Source organism: Amblyraja radiata, chromosome 16 (assembly GCF_010909765.2).
Source record: "Amblyraja radiata isolate CabotCenter1 chromosome 16, sAmbRad1.1.pri, whole genome shotgun sequence".
Classification (NCBI taxonomy): Eukaryota; Metazoa; Chordata; class Chondrichthyes; order Rajiformes; family Rajidae; genus Amblyraja; species Amblyraja radiata.
In genome coordinates this window covers 505,278-519,749 of record NC_045971.1, presented here as the reverse complement: position 1 = coordinate 519,749, position 14,472 = coordinate 505,278, and the positions used below count along the sequence as shown (strand labels likewise).

Sequence of the window (14,472 nt, the reverse complement as noted above, 5' to 3'; positions counted from 1 at the left end):
CACAGGCAGTAATGGTACAGACATGGGCTATGGCACTAAAACAGAACCATGCTAATAACGCTGAAGTATCGGTGACACTTTAGCTCCCTCAGCCTAGCTGTAACAGGGTTAAAGTTTGACCTGTTGACTTGCAGTTTCCACTGTGTTTTCATTTAAGATCAGACCTTTGGCTGCTGCTCAGCACCAAGCTAATATGTGCATCGCAGCAGTAACACGGTCGGGAGGGGGAGAGGCTGCAGAAGCTTCTGTCCAAAGATTATTTGGGGGGAAATCAGAAGGAGCAAGAGGCTACTACCTCTCCACGATCACCTCACTGAGGAGGAGCCAGCGGCAACAGCTGGAGCTTAATGCTTATTCACATCATGCAGACGGCGCTGGATAAAGCCTGGGGATTGAGCTCAGCACAGTGGGGGAAATGGATTCACCTGTTTTTCTTCTGTTTAATAATAATGGCAAGTCTCCAACAAACACAAAAGCTGGTTGAGAGGATGTGGCAGTGAAGCTGGTACCCAGATCCTGGTCTTAGTGGCGGCCTCCATTAACGGTGTAATGATGGGATTGCTTCCAGCCACGAAGGCTGCAGATTGCCTGTTGCTGGGGCTCCCACGAGCCATCCTTGTACGGACAGAAACAAACTGATATCCCATCCATTTCCACCCTCTCACCAGCGGGGATAATGGTGTTTCCTGCAAAGCAGTTGGGCCCTACAAGAATAAAACACACTCTTAGACAGGATCTATATAAATAAAAGCTTATCACACAACAAAATCCTTGCCCAAGTTGTGGAGCCTCTTCAACTTAATCAATCAGAACATGACTGACCTGGACTTTATCCCATGATACCCTGAACCAACAAAAATCAATCTTGTAAACACTGATTTATCCCAGAAACTTTGACTGAGAGATTTCAAAGCTTTCACTGCTGTTGGTGTGAAGAAATACTTCCCCATTTCCTTCCTACACACCTGAGCTCCAAATGATCCTTGTCTGGACTCCCTCAGAGATAATAGTCAGAGAGGATTTGTCGACCTTATTAATTCCTTAAACGGGTATTCTTCAATTTAGATTTGTTTTCTCCAATGCCACTGTATGTAACTGATTTCGAAAGTTATAACAATCAGTGCATTATCCCCTTTACAGAGCCCATCAAAATTCCTTCTGAGTTTGAGAAGTTTATAACTTCATAATTTAAATCATAAAAGGGCACATAAAGGTCAGATGTCCAGGAGTGATAGGGTGGGATTGAGTGCTGAGGGTGGGATCAGGTGGACAGCAGCACAGGGTGAGGGTGGAGTGGGATTCTGAACTGAGATAAACAAAGATTTGAAAACAAGTTGAGAATTTTGCAGAACTGTTACGAGAGACCACTGGAGATCAGAGTCCGTGATGGTGGGGAGTGTCAGGAATTCAAAATGCACAGAGATCAGCGTGGGGCGCTGGAGAAATGTGGACTCCTTGCTGCTAAAGAGCCTTTGACTCCACACGTACACACACTGCTTACCCTGCCTGCAGACAGGACAACACTGGTTGGGTTCATAGGAAGGGTTGACACAGTGGACAGGAGCACATTCTGCAGTCAGACAGTACACCTCGCGGTCAAATTCACAGCGGCACCTCTCACAGGCAGAAGGCTGCAGGGAAATAGCACAGATCAGAACATGATCAATTAATTCCAAGTCTTAAACGTGTCAGCTTTAAGCAACAGCCGGTCGGATTGGTGAGCACTATCAACACTTGCCAAAGATGGATTTATTCAAAGATGACGGGCATTTCTGCCATGTGGTTATCTTGGAATCCACAAAAACCCATGAACACCATTCCCTGGAGAAGAGGTTCCTGTTTAACAGAAAAAAGCAATGGAGATGTCACAGTGGAGGTACGGGACCTAGATAAATCCCCTGGGCTTGAGGCTGCTGTGGGAAGCTGGAGAAGACATTGCAGGAGCTCTGGCTGAAATATATGAATCATTGTTAAATATAATTGTGGTGCCTGATGGCTGAAGGATGTCTAATGTTATGCCTTTATTAAGAAGGCCTGTCAGGAAAAGCCTAGGAACTATAGATGGAAGCCTATATCTATGGTAGGTAAACACAAAATGCTGGAGTATTAAAAATCTATGGTAGGTAAGTTATTAGAGAAGATTCTGAGGCATCGTGCAGAGTTAGATGGGTATCAAGATTCACAATAGGATCTTGATCAGCTGGGCCAGGGGCCTGAGGTAAAGTTACTGCAGACATGTGCGAGGTATTGCATTTTGGTAGGTCAGCCAGCACCTTCACAGTGAATAGTAGTGCCCTGGGGAGTGTTGTAGAGCAGAGGGATCTTGGACTACAGGGATTTTATTCTCTAGAAGTGGCATCACGGTTAGGATAGTCAAGAAGGCTTTTGGTACATTGGCCTTCATCAGTCTGGGTTTCGAGTATAGAAGATGAGATGTTATATTACAGCTGAACAAGATGTTGGTGAGGCCACACTTGCGAATACTGTGTTCCGTGTTGGACATGCTGCTATAGGAAGGATGTCATTAACTGGGAAAAGTGCAGAGAAGATTTACAAGGATGTTGCCAGGACTTGAGATGCTGAGTTGGGTAAGCTAGGACATTAATCCTTGGAGCGCAGGAGGCTGAGTTGTGATCTTACAGAGATGTATAAAATCATGAGGGTAGATAGAGCACAGTGTTTTATCCAGGGTAAGGGAATTAAAAATAAGGACGTATGTTTCAGATGAGAGGGGAAAGATTCAATACAAGCCTGGGGGCAACTTTTTCACTCACGCTGTGGTGAGTACAAGAGCTGCCAGTTAAAGAATGTACTGTAACAGCAAAGGTACATGAATGAATAAGTTTAATGGCCAAGTATTCACATACAAGGAATTTGCCTTGGTGCTCTGCCCACAAGTGACAACATGACATACAGTGACAGTTACGAATGACACAGAAAACATTAAACATTAATAATAAAGTATTATTAATTAAACATGTTAATTAAATAAAATACTAGAGCAAAAGGAGGCTACAGATTTTTTGTTATTGAGTAGAGCTACTACGTGGGAAAAAGCTGTTTTCATGTCTGGCTGTGGCAGCTTTGACAATCCGGAGTCGCCTTTCAGAGGGAAGTGATTCAAAGAGTTTGTAGCCAGGGTGAGAGGGGTCAGAGATGATCTTACCTGCTCTCTTCCTGGCGCTTGCAGCGTACAGTTCATCAATGGAGGGAAGGTTGCAGCCAATAGCCTTCTCAGCTGATCGGACGATTCGCTGCAGCCTCCGGGTGTCGTGCTTGGTGGCTGAGCCAAACCAGACCATGATGGAGAAGGTGAGGACAGACGCTACGATGGCCGTATAGAATGGAACCATTATTGCCTGGGGCAGATTGTGTTTCCTCAGCTGCCGCAGGAAGTACGTCCTCTGTTGGGCCTTTTTGACGAAGAAAGGTTTGGAGGAATACGAGCCAAACGTGGGCAAATAGGACTAGCTTAGATGAGCCATCTTGGGTACCATGGACGAGTTGAGGGTGAAGAGCCTGTTTCCAAGCAGAATGACGATGTAACTCACTGGGTCAAGCAGCATCTCTGGAGAACATGTCAGCGTTGTTTCAGATCAGGGCTCTGAAGATTGATGGTAGTTGGGGAAGGGGGAGAGAGGAGGAAGAGAGGTGGGGCTGGCAAGTGATTGGTGGACAAAGGTCAGAGATGAAAAGACAAAAAGAGTGAGATAAGAATAGAAGAGGCATGAACTGTGAAGACAGGAAAGGATATCACTGAAGGAGAAGGGGGTGCACATCCAGGTGGGGCACAGTGAAGAGAAATTAGGAGGGTGGCGTTTACCTAAAATTAGATAATTCAATGTTCATACCATTGGGTTGCATGTTGCCTAAGTGGAATATGAGGTGCAGTTCCACCATTTTGCATGTGGTCTCACTGTGGAGGAAACCCAGGTCAGAAAGGCCATGTGGGATTGGGGAGAGGAGTTAAAATTGTTAGCAACCGGGAGATCCAACAAACCTTGGCGGACTGAGCGCAAGTGTTCAGCAAAACTGTCGCCGAGTCTAGGCTTGGTCTCAACGATGTACAGGAGATCATATTAGGAATACCGGATGCGGTTGTTGAGGTTGGAGGACGTCCACGTGGACCTTTGTCTCACCTGAATGGACTGCTGGGATCTCTAGATGGTGGCGAGGGAGAAGGTATATTGCAGGTGTTATATCTCCTGTCAAAACTCAATTTAGAGAATTTTGGATGTACATGGATATGCAGAGAATGGCTGGGATATAGAACATGCGCTGGCAGATCATGGTTGATCTTGGCATTATGTTTGGCGCAGATATTGGAGGCTGTAGGGCCTGTTCCAGTGTTGTACCTCCTGTGGTTGCGGGACAAAGTGCCCGAGGAAAGGCGTTTGGATGAGAAGCTGTGTGAAACAAGGTGCTGCAGAAGAAGGAAAGGGGTGGGGATGGGAAGATGTGGCTGGTGGTGGGATCTCCTTGAAGGTGATGGGAACGTCAGAGGATGGTGTGTTGGATGCGGAGGCTGGTGGGGTGAAAAGTGAGGAGCAGGGAGACTCTATCCTTGTTCTGTCTTGGAGAGAGGGGGGGGGGGGGGGGGGGTAAGAATAGAACTGTAGGACAGAGAGGAGATGTGGGTGAGGGATGCATCTATGACAGTAGGGTGGATGCAGCGTTTTATAAGAAATAGACATCTCAGATGTCCTAGAATGGAAAACCTGGGGCCCACCCCATCCCCAGGTACCTTCCCTTGCAACTGCAGAAGATGCAACATCTGTCCCTATACCTCCTCCCCTGACTCTGTCCAGGGACCCCAACAGTCCTTTCTGTCCACGGCCTCCTCCATTGTCAGAATGAGACAAAACGCAAATTGGAGGAACAGCATCTCATATTTCGCTTGGGCAGCTCACAGCCCAGCGGTATGAATATTGATTTTTCTCACTTCAGTTAACGCCAGCATTCCCTCTCTCTCTATCCCTCCCCACTCAAGTCGCACCAGCTTCTCATTTTCACCCAACAAACAGCTAACAATGGCCTGTTTCCTTTATCATTGTTACTTTTTTTGCACATTTCATTTTTTGTTCTTTATCTCTCTACATCATCGTCTATATATCTCGTTTCCCTTATTCCGAACCAGTCTGAAGAAGGGTCTCGACCCGAAACGTCACCCATTCCTTCTCTCCAGAGATGCTGCCTGTCCCGCTGAATTACTCCAGCATTTTGTCTATCTTTAGCTTAAACTCTCACACCTCCCGCTGCTGAAAGACTCATCCATGCCTTCATCTCCTCCCGACTGGACTATTGCAATTCACTTCTCCTTGGCATCAGCTCCACCTACATCAACCGACTCCAACTGGTCCAGAACGCAGCCGCCCGACTCATCACCCACACCAAATCCTGGCATCACATCACTCCAGTCCTCAAACAACTTCACTGGCTTCCCATCTCCCACCGGATCACCTACAAAATCCTGGTCCTCACCTACAACGCCCACCACCATCTGCCCCCTCCCCCCCCCCCCCCCCCCCCCATATCTCACTGACCTCCTCTCCCCCTACCAACCCTCACGGTCCCTCAGATCCACATCAGCCGGTCTCCTCTCCATCCACAAGTCCAACCTCCGCAGTTTTGGGGACAGAGCCTTCTCCAGGGCAGCTCCCAGGCTCTGGAACTCCCTCCCCCAACTGATCCGCAATTCCGTGTCCCTCACCATCTTCCAGTCCCGCCTCAAGACCCATCTCTTCACCTCTGCCTATCCTTAGCCCCACGTCCCCGTCCCTTTTCATCTGTGCTTGAATTGCCTCATATTGTGTTTTGAATTGAATTCTGTATTTAATTTGTGTACTAGTCATGTCTCTACTATTTATTTCATTCCCTTACATGTTTTTCCTCTACTCGCTAAATTTTTGTAAGGTGTCCTTGAGACTCTTGAAAGGCGCCCATAAATAAAATTTATTATTATTATTATTAAACCAGCATCTGCAGTTTCTTCCTACACAAACCCGTGTTGCTTGCTTCACGACACGATAGAAATTTATTTATTCCAGGAGGGAAATCACCAAGTGTTCCTATCCACCTCACCTTTGTAAACCTGGAGCCTCAACTTACGGTTGACCTCATTTACCGCGGGGTGTCCGGGGCCCAGTGTCCGGAGCCCAGTGTCGGGGGCCCAGTGTCCGGAGCGGAGTGTCGGGGGCCCAGTGTCCGGAGCGGAGTGTCGGGGGCCCAGTGTCCGGGGCCCATTGTCCGGGGCCCAGTGTCCGGAGCGGAGTGTCGGGAGCGGAGTGTCGGGGGCCCAGTGTCCGGAGCGGAGTGTCGGGGGCCCAGTGTCGGGAGCGGAGTGTCGGGAGCGGAGTGTCGGGAGCCCAGTGTCCGGAGCGGAGTGTCGGGAGCCCAGTGTCAGGGGCCCAGTGTCCGGAGCGGAGTGTCGGGAGCGGAGTGTCGGGGGCCCAGTGTCGGGAGCGGAGTGTCGGGAGCGGAGTGTCGGGGGCCCAGTGTCGGGAGCCCAGTGTCCGGAGCGGAGTGTCGGGGGCCCAGTGTCCGGAGCGGAGTGTCCGGGGCCCAGTGTCGGGAGCCCAGTGTCCGGGGCCCAGTGTCGGGAGCGGAGTGTCGGGGGCCCAGTGTCCGGAGCCCAGTGTCCGGAGCCCAGTGTCCGGGGCCCAGTGTCGGGAGCCCAGTGTCCGGGGCCCAGTGTCGGGAGCGGAGTGACGGGGGCCCAGTGTCCGGAGCGGAGTGTCGGGGGGCAGTGTCCGGAGCGGAGTGTCGGGAGCGGAGTGTCGGGGGCCCAGTGTCGGGAGCGGAGTGTCGGGGGCCCAGTGTCCGGAGCGGAGTGTCCGGAGCCCAGTGTCCGGGGCCCAGTGTCGGGAGCGGAGTGTCGGGGGCCCAGTGTCCGGAGCGGAGTGTCGGGGGCCCAGTGTCCGGGGCCCAGTGTCGGGAGCGGAGTATCGGGGGCCCAGTGTCCGGAGCGGAGTGGCCAAAGCGCCCGCGGACAGGAGCCAACGCCAAGGTGAAGCCCGGGAATTGGAGCAACCAACCACGCGATGTCCTCGCCCCTCGGCTGATATAATGCAGACATCATGCGGTCAGTCTCCCTCTCACTCATCGTCAAACTGACCTCGTCCCCAGCTCTCAGCCCGGGTTATTTTCACGCGCAAACACTGCTCATTTGCCCAGAATTTTACCTTGCGCTTTACCGGAGACTAGAACGGAGACGAGGAAACACTTTTTCTCACAGAGAGTGGCGAGTCTGTGGAATTCGCTGCCTCAGAGGGCGGTGGAGGCAGGTTCTCTGGATGCTTTCAAGAGAGCGCTAGATAGGGCTCTTAAACATAGCGGAGTCAGTGGATATGGGAAGAAGGTAGGAACGGGGTACTGATTGTGGATGATCAGCCATGATCATATTGAATGGCGGTGCTGGCTCGAAGGGCCGAATGGCCTACTCCTGCACCTATTGTCTATTGTCGAGCCGCGGCTCCTTGTGTGAATAATCCGTTACATTAATGTCACCCAAACCTCTCTCCGCGCTCCACAATCTCACCTTTAAACTATTTTTGACCCAGAATTATTGACATTCTCAGGTGTCAGTTCAACAAAGCCTGGTTTTGAACATGGTGAGAATTTCCCGCCTCTGTTTATCCGCACCTCGCCTGCGGCAACTGTAGCAACAGTTTAAAGCCGCGACATTCATCTCGTCTGGTAAACAAGCTAAGGTGGCGACAACACGTGCAGGAAGGAACTGCAGGTGCTGGATTACACAAGATAGACACAACATGCTGGAGTAACTCAGCGGGACAGGCAGCATCTCTCCAGAACGGTCCCGGCCTGAAACGTCACCCATTCCTTCTCTCCACAGATGCTGCCTGAGTTACTCCAGCACTTTGTGTCTTCAGTTTAACCAGCATCTGCAGTTCCTTCCTACCCGCTTGGGAGGGAGACTCACCCAGAACTCCTGCTGGAGGCGGTAGCTGCGGCCCCCGTATTGACACGTGTTGCGGACCTGAACACAGCGCGGGCAACAGGAACCGTAACTGAGGCGGGTGCAACGCGGGGGGAGCCGGGGGCAACGAGGCTTTCGACAAACCGGGCCCAGCGCGGTACAGACACACGGACAAGCCCCGGCACTCGGGTAGAAGCGCTCGCCCACGTCAAACACCAATCCCTGGTCGTCGATGCAGCCCTTCCCGCGGTAGTCTGGCGCGACATAATCCGCCTCCTTGGGGACCAGGTTCCTGAGCGCCCGGGGCGCGGGTAGAATGAGCAGGAAAGTGAGACTCAGAACCGCTACCCGCACCGGCTCGGTCCCGGCCATCGCTTCCCCGCCACTGCTCCTGTGGCAGACACAGACAGACACACGCCTGCCTTATACCCGCGGGCTGGGAGCTGGCAGCTGTAACCGGGACGCCAGACAGACGGCAGCGCAGCGCAGCTCAGCCCGCAAATAGACCGAGGCAGATGTATCCTCAGCGGGCGCTGCCGGCAGCTTGAGCCGCTTCCCCCCGGTGGTGGAAACATTCCCGTCACCTCTCGGCCGTCCGTCCACTCGGCCCCTCGCCTCGGTCTCTGGCCCCAGCTCTCAACCCACAGATGACCAGTGACGCGCAGTTTAAAGTTGAGAATAAAACACAAAAGAGATTAAAAATGTAGTGAGATTTATTAACCAGTGAGGCGGAGACACGTTCTCAGAACTCGGGGAAATGCTGCCAGTGCCAGCGGTCCCCTGGCGCCAGTGACGGCCAGTGGACACCGCTACTCTGGCCCAGAGATGGCCAGTAGACACCGCTACTCTGGCGCCAGTGGACACCGCTACTCTGGCCCAGAGACGGCCAGTGGACACTGCCTCTCTGGCCCTGAGATGACCAGTGGACACCGCTACTCTGGCCGAGAGATGGCCAGTGGACACTGCAACTCTGGCACCAGTGACGGCCAGTGGACACTGCTACTCTGGCGCCAGTGATGGCCAGTGGGTACCGCTACTCTGGCGCCAGTGACGACCAGTGGACACCGCTACTCTGGCGCCAGGGATGGCCAGTGGACACCGCTAATCTGGCGCCAGTGACGGCCAGTGGGCACCGCTGCTCTGGCGCCAGTGGACACCGCTACTCTGGCGCCAGTGACGACCAGTGGACACCGCTACTCTGGCGCCAGGGATGGCCAGTGGACACCGCTAATCTGGCGCCAGTGACGGCCAGTGGGCACCGCTGCTCTGGCGCCAGTGGACACCGCTACTCTGGCGCCAGAGATGGCCAGTGGACCCCTGCTACTCTGGCGCCAGAGATGTCCAGTGGGCACCGCTGCTCTGGAGCCAGTGACGGCCAGTGGACACCGCTACTCTGGCGCCAGGGATGGCCAGTGGACACCGCTACTCTGGCGCCGCCGCCCGGGAACCAAGAGCGCCCCCTCACCTAGACATTCACAGCAAACTCTAGAAAAAATACTTCTGTCAAACATATAAAACTATTTCCCAAATCAAATATACAAAAGTTAAAAACTCACGGACTCCAGCATTGTTCAAAGTCTGACAAGGGGATTGGTGCAGAGAACGTCACTCACCCAGGGGGTGCTTGTGGCAGGAAGGGGGGGGTGAGTGCAGGGGAGGGGGAGGGGATGGGGCATGGGGGGAGGGACAGGGGGGGTGAGTGGGAGGGGAGGGGTTGTGGGGAGAGGTGCAGGGGGGGTGAGTGCAGGGGAGGGGGAGAGAGGGGTGGGTAGAGGGGATGGGGCGTGGGGGGAGGGGCAGGGACACTGCCCGTCCAGTCGGAGCAGACCGACCGATGGAGTTGACCTCAGGACCCCGGGACCAGCTACTTCTCGGCAACCAGGTGACGAGCGCCATGATTGGCTCAGCAGCATTGTGGAAGCCCCAGGATTGGTGGATCGCCGCTGGGATCCAGTGGGTCTAATCTCCACTGGGATCCAGTGTCGGTGCTGCCCGCACGCGCTCTGTGTGTCAGGGTTACTGAGGCCACTCCTCCCTCTACACGCTGCTGGTCTCCGACAGGCCCAGGTACTCTGGGTTCTCTGCGGCAGCTACACGGATGTATCCGTTGGGCTGTGGGGGGCCCGGGGTCCACATTGGCTCTGCCCGCCGGTGGTCCCCGCCCCAATGGTCCTGCTCCAGGCTGTGGTGGGACAAGTACTCCGGATTCTCCACCGTCTTCCCCAACATAGCTGCCGGTGCGGACACTCCCATCCCCGATTCCCCCGCACGCTCACCCGCCTGGTTCAAGTAGCCTGGTGGGGGGGGGCAGACAGAGGGTCACACACAGCACTCCACCCCAGCCCCACCCTCCCCCCGCCCCCACCATCCCTCCCAGCCCCGCCCCCACCCCAGCACCCCCCTGCTACCCCTCCCCCCGCCACCACCCTCCCCCCCAGCCCCGCCCCCACCATCCCCCCAGCCCCGCCCCCACCATCCCCCCAGACCCGCCCCCACCCTCCCCCCGCCCACACCCTCCCCCCGCCACCACCCCAGCGCTACCCCTCCCCCCGCCATCCCCCTCCCCCCCTTGGTGGACATACCTGGAGCCTGGCAGCCCAGGGCAATGTAGGCGTCCACCTCCAGCCCGTCCAAGTCCGGCCACAGACTGGGCTGTGAGCTATAGCGCTGGACCAGGCCGTGCTCAGCGGTCGGGCAGGAACCCGTCCCCCTGTGGGCCGAGTGGTCCCCCTCGCCAGGGGGGTCTGTGCTGGCCGGGCCCGCAGCGGTCACTGTCCCTCGACCGTCCACCTCAGCAACACTCCGCGCGCTCTGCCACGAGAAACAAGCCGGTCAGCCTGGGCCTGGTCACTGCACTGAGGGGGGCGGGGTGGAGGGGGGGTGGGGCGGGGGGGTGGAGGGGGGGGGGGGTGGGGGTGGAGGTGGGGGGGGGGAGGGGGGGGGGTGGAGGGTGGGTGGGGGGAGGGGGGGGGTGGGGGGGGGTGGGGGGGGGGGGGGTTTTGGGGGTGGGGGGGGTGTGTGGTTGGGGGGGGGGGGGGGGGGTTGGGTGTGATAGCGGTGGTTAGGAGGGGTGGGGGTTGGGGTGGTTTTTGGTTGGGTGGGGGGGCGTGTGGGTGGGGTGGTGTGTGAGGTTGTTGGTCGGGTTTTGGTGGGAGGGGGGGGGGGGGGGTGTGTGGGGGGGGGGGGTTTTGGTGGGTGTGAGTGGGGGGGGGGGGGGTGGGTGTTGGTGGTTGGGTGGGGTGTGGGGGGGGGGGGGGGGGGGGGGGGGGGGGGGGGGGGGTTGGTTGGGGGGGGGGGGGGGGGGGGGGGGGGGGGGGGGGGGGGTGGTGTTGTTGGGTGTGGGGTGGTGTGGGGTGGGGGTGGGGGGTGTTTTGTTGGGGGGGGGGGGGGGGGGGGGGGGTATGTGGGGGGGGGGGGGGGGGGGGGGGGGGGGGGGGGGGGGGGGGGGGGGGGTGTGGGTGGGGGGGGGGGGGTGTTGTGGTGGGTGGGGGGGGGGGGTGGGGGGGGGGGGGGGGGGGGTGGGAGGGGGGGGGGGGGGGGGGGAGGGGGGGGAGGGGGGGGGGGGGGTGGGGGGGGGGGGGGGGGGGGGGGGGGGGGGGGGGGGGGGGGGGGGGGGGGGGGGGGGGGGGGGTGGGTGGGGGGGGCGGGGGGGGGGGGGGGGGGGGGGGGGTGGGGGGGGGGGGGGGGGGGGGGGGGGGGGGGGGGGGGGGGGGTGGGGGGGGGGGTGGGGGGGGGGGGGGGGTGGGGGGGGGGGGGGGGGGGTGGAGGGGGGGGGGGGGGGGGTGGAGTGGGGTGGAGGGGGGGGGGTGGGGTGGGGTGGGAGGGGGTGGAGGGGGGTGGGGAGGAGGGGGGGGGGGAGGAGGGGGGGGGGGGAGGAGGGGGGGGTGGGGCGGAGGGGGTGGAGTGGAGGGGGGGGGGGTGGGGTGGGGTGGAGGGGGGGGAGGGGGGTTGGGGCGGAGGGGGGGTGGGGCGGAGGGGGGGGTGGGGCGGAGGGGGGGTGGGGCGGAGGGGGGTTGGGGCGGAGGGGGGGTGGGGCGGAGGGGGTGGAGTGGGGTGGAGGTGGGGTGGAGGGGGGGGGGTGGGGTGGGGTGGAGGGGGGGGAGGGGGTGTGGGGCGGAGGGGGGGTGGAGGCAGTACCAGGTATTCCTCCGCGTCGATGAGGTCCTGCATTTCTTCGTCCTCCAGCAGCGTCCGGTAGAACTTGCTGTCAGTCGGGCTCTGTGGGACCAGACGGTCGTCGCCCTGCGGACAGACGGAGCCGTCAGCACCGGCCGGGGTCCCAACACTAGACCCCCCAACACTAGACCCCCAACACTAGACCCCCCAACACTAGACCCCCCCCAACACTAGACCCCCAACACTGAGACCCCCCAACACTAGACCCCCCAACACTAGACCCCCCAACACTAGACCCCCAACACTAGACCCCCAACACTGAGACCCCCCAACACTAGACCCCCCAACACTAGACCCCCAACACTGAGACCCCCCAACACTAGACCCCCCAACACTGAGACCCCCCAACACTAGACCCCCAACACTGAGACCCCCCAACACTAGGCCCCCAACACTGAGACCCCCCAACACTGAGACCTCCCAACACAGAGACCCCCCAACACAGAGACCCCCCCCAACACTGAGACCCCGTCCAACATTGAGACCCCACAAATACTGAGACCCCCAACACTGGACCCCCCCCAACACTGAGACCCCCACCCAACACTGAGATCCCCACAACACTAGCCCCCCAACACTGAGACCCCCACCCAACACTGAGACCCCCACCCAACACTAGACCCCCCAACACTGAGACCCCCAACACTGTGACCCCCCAACACTGACCTCAAACACCCCAAAAGCCCCTGCACCCACAGACCACAACCTCCCAGTGCCATCCTCCACCCAGTCAATCCAAACACACAATGCCACCTCACTGTTACCACCCCTACACCCTCTCTGTGCTCCCCTTCATCCCGCCCGGTACTGACCTGGATGACGATGTATCGCGGTGGGTCCCGTGCCATCCGCGTGAACTCCGTCACCAGCTGCCCGAACCGGGGCCGCGACTCCGAGTCGATCATCCAGCCTGGCAACGATGAGGGTGAGGTGGGTGAGGGTGAGGGGGGGCGAGGATGAGGGTGATGGGGGCGAGGGTGAGGGGAGGGGGTGAGGGGAGGGGGTGACGGGGGTGAGGGTGAGGGGGGTTGATGGTGTGTGTGGAGTGAGGGTGAGGGTGAGGGGGGTGAGGGTGAGGGGGGGTGAGGGTGAGGAGGGTGAGGGTGAGGGGGGTGAGGGTGAGGGGGGTGAGGGTGAGGGGGGTGAGGAGGGTTTCAGGGCCCGGACGGGGAGAATCTCCCCCGGACACAGACCCAACCGGGTACGGGATCATGTAGACTTGGACGGGGGGGCGGGGCAGGCGGGGGGGGCGGGGCAGACGGGGACGGGCAGACAGGCAGACTCACACTTGACCATAATCATGTAGACGTGGACGGTGCAGACAGGGGGCTGGGGCAGACGGTCCCCCTTCTCCAGCAGCTCATGGATTTCCCGCGCTGGGATCCCATCGTACGGCTTGGCCCCGAACGTCATCAACTCCCACACGGTCACGCCTGTACACGGGACACAGGGTTACACACCGCACATGCGACACGCACCGCCACGCCTGTACACGCGTCAAGCACCGCTACACGGACCCGAAGACAGAAACCGGTTGGAGAAGGGGGGGGGGGAGGGGTGACTGACTGAAGCATGGTACCAGCTCTGGTCCTGGCACCGTTGGGAGGTGGAGCGGGGTGGGGGGGGGGGGGGGGTGACTGACTGAAGCATGGTACCAGCTCTGGTCCTGGCACCGTTGGGAGGTGGAGCGGGGTGGGGGGGGTGACAACGGGCTGCAAGGTGTGGGGAGGTCACGGACTGATGCCGGGGTGAGGGTGGAGGCTTGAAGGGGGGAGGATGGGCATGGTTGAGTGCAGACTGACGCGATCCGTTGGGTGGGGGGGGCTGGTCCGGCAGGTCTGGTGTTGGGGGGGGGGTCCGGATGGTCTGGGGTTGGGGGGGGTCAGGGGTCCGGGGGCTGGTCCGGAGGGGTCTGGTGTTGGGGGGGGGGGGTCAGGGGGCTGGTCCGGAGGGTCTGGTGTTGGGGAGGGGGGGGTCAGGGGTCCGGGGGCTGGTCCGGAGGGTCTGGTGTTGGGGGAGGGGGGGGTCAGGGGTCCGGTCCGGAGAGTCTGGTGTTGGGGGAGGGGGAGGGGGGGGGTCAGGGGTCCGGGGGCTGGTCCGGAGGGTCTGGTGTTGGGGGGGGTCAGTGGGCTGGTCCGGAGGGTCTGGTGTAGGGGGAGGGGGGGGGTCAGGGGTCCGGTCCTGAGGGTCTGGTGTTGGGGAGGGGGGGTCAGGGGTCCGGGGGCTGGTCCGGAGGGTCTGGTGTTGGGGGAGGGGGGGGGGTCAGGGGTCCGGAGGGTCTGGTGTTGGGGGAGGGGGGGGGGGGGTCAGGGGTCCGGGGGGGGGGTCACTCCTACCGTAACTCCAGACGTCACTCTGGT

General features: G+C 59.0%; 1 protein-coding gene across 1 annotated transcript; it reads right to left on the bottom strand.

Moving 5' to 3' along the window:
• Positions 1-39: 39 nt before the first annotated feature.
• LOC116981763 (von Willebrand factor C domain-containing protein 2-like) lies at positions 40-9,287 on the bottom strand. The gene is made up of 3 exons (XM_033034824.1): positions 7,940-9,287; positions 1,502-1,631; positions 40-704 (listed from the first exon to the last, which is right to left on the bottom strand). Exons 1-3 carry the CDS (start codon positions 8,306-8,308, stop codon positions 523-525), a joined length of 681 nt encoding a protein of 226 aa, XP_032890715.1. The 5' UTR covers positions 8,309-9,287; the 3' UTR covers positions 40-522.
• Between the last annotated feature and the right edge of the window lie 5,185 nt (positions 9,288-14,472).

Bases quoted from the DNA above. Each gene is read 5' to 3' on its own strand.
- LOC116981763 (XM_033034824.1), bottom strand. From the start codon at position 8,308: ATGGCCGGGACCGAGCCGGTGCGGGTAGCGGTTCTGAGTCTCACTTTC. The intron at 1,632-7,939 runs GTGAGTCTCCCT...ATTTCCCTGCAG, and splicing joins GCCTCCAGCAGGAGTTCTGG to CCTTCTGCCTGTGAGAGGTG. The intron at 705-1,501 runs GTAAGCAGTGTG...TTATTCTTGTAG, and splicing joins TTGTCCTGTCTGCAGGCAGG to GGCCCAACTGCTTTGCAGGA.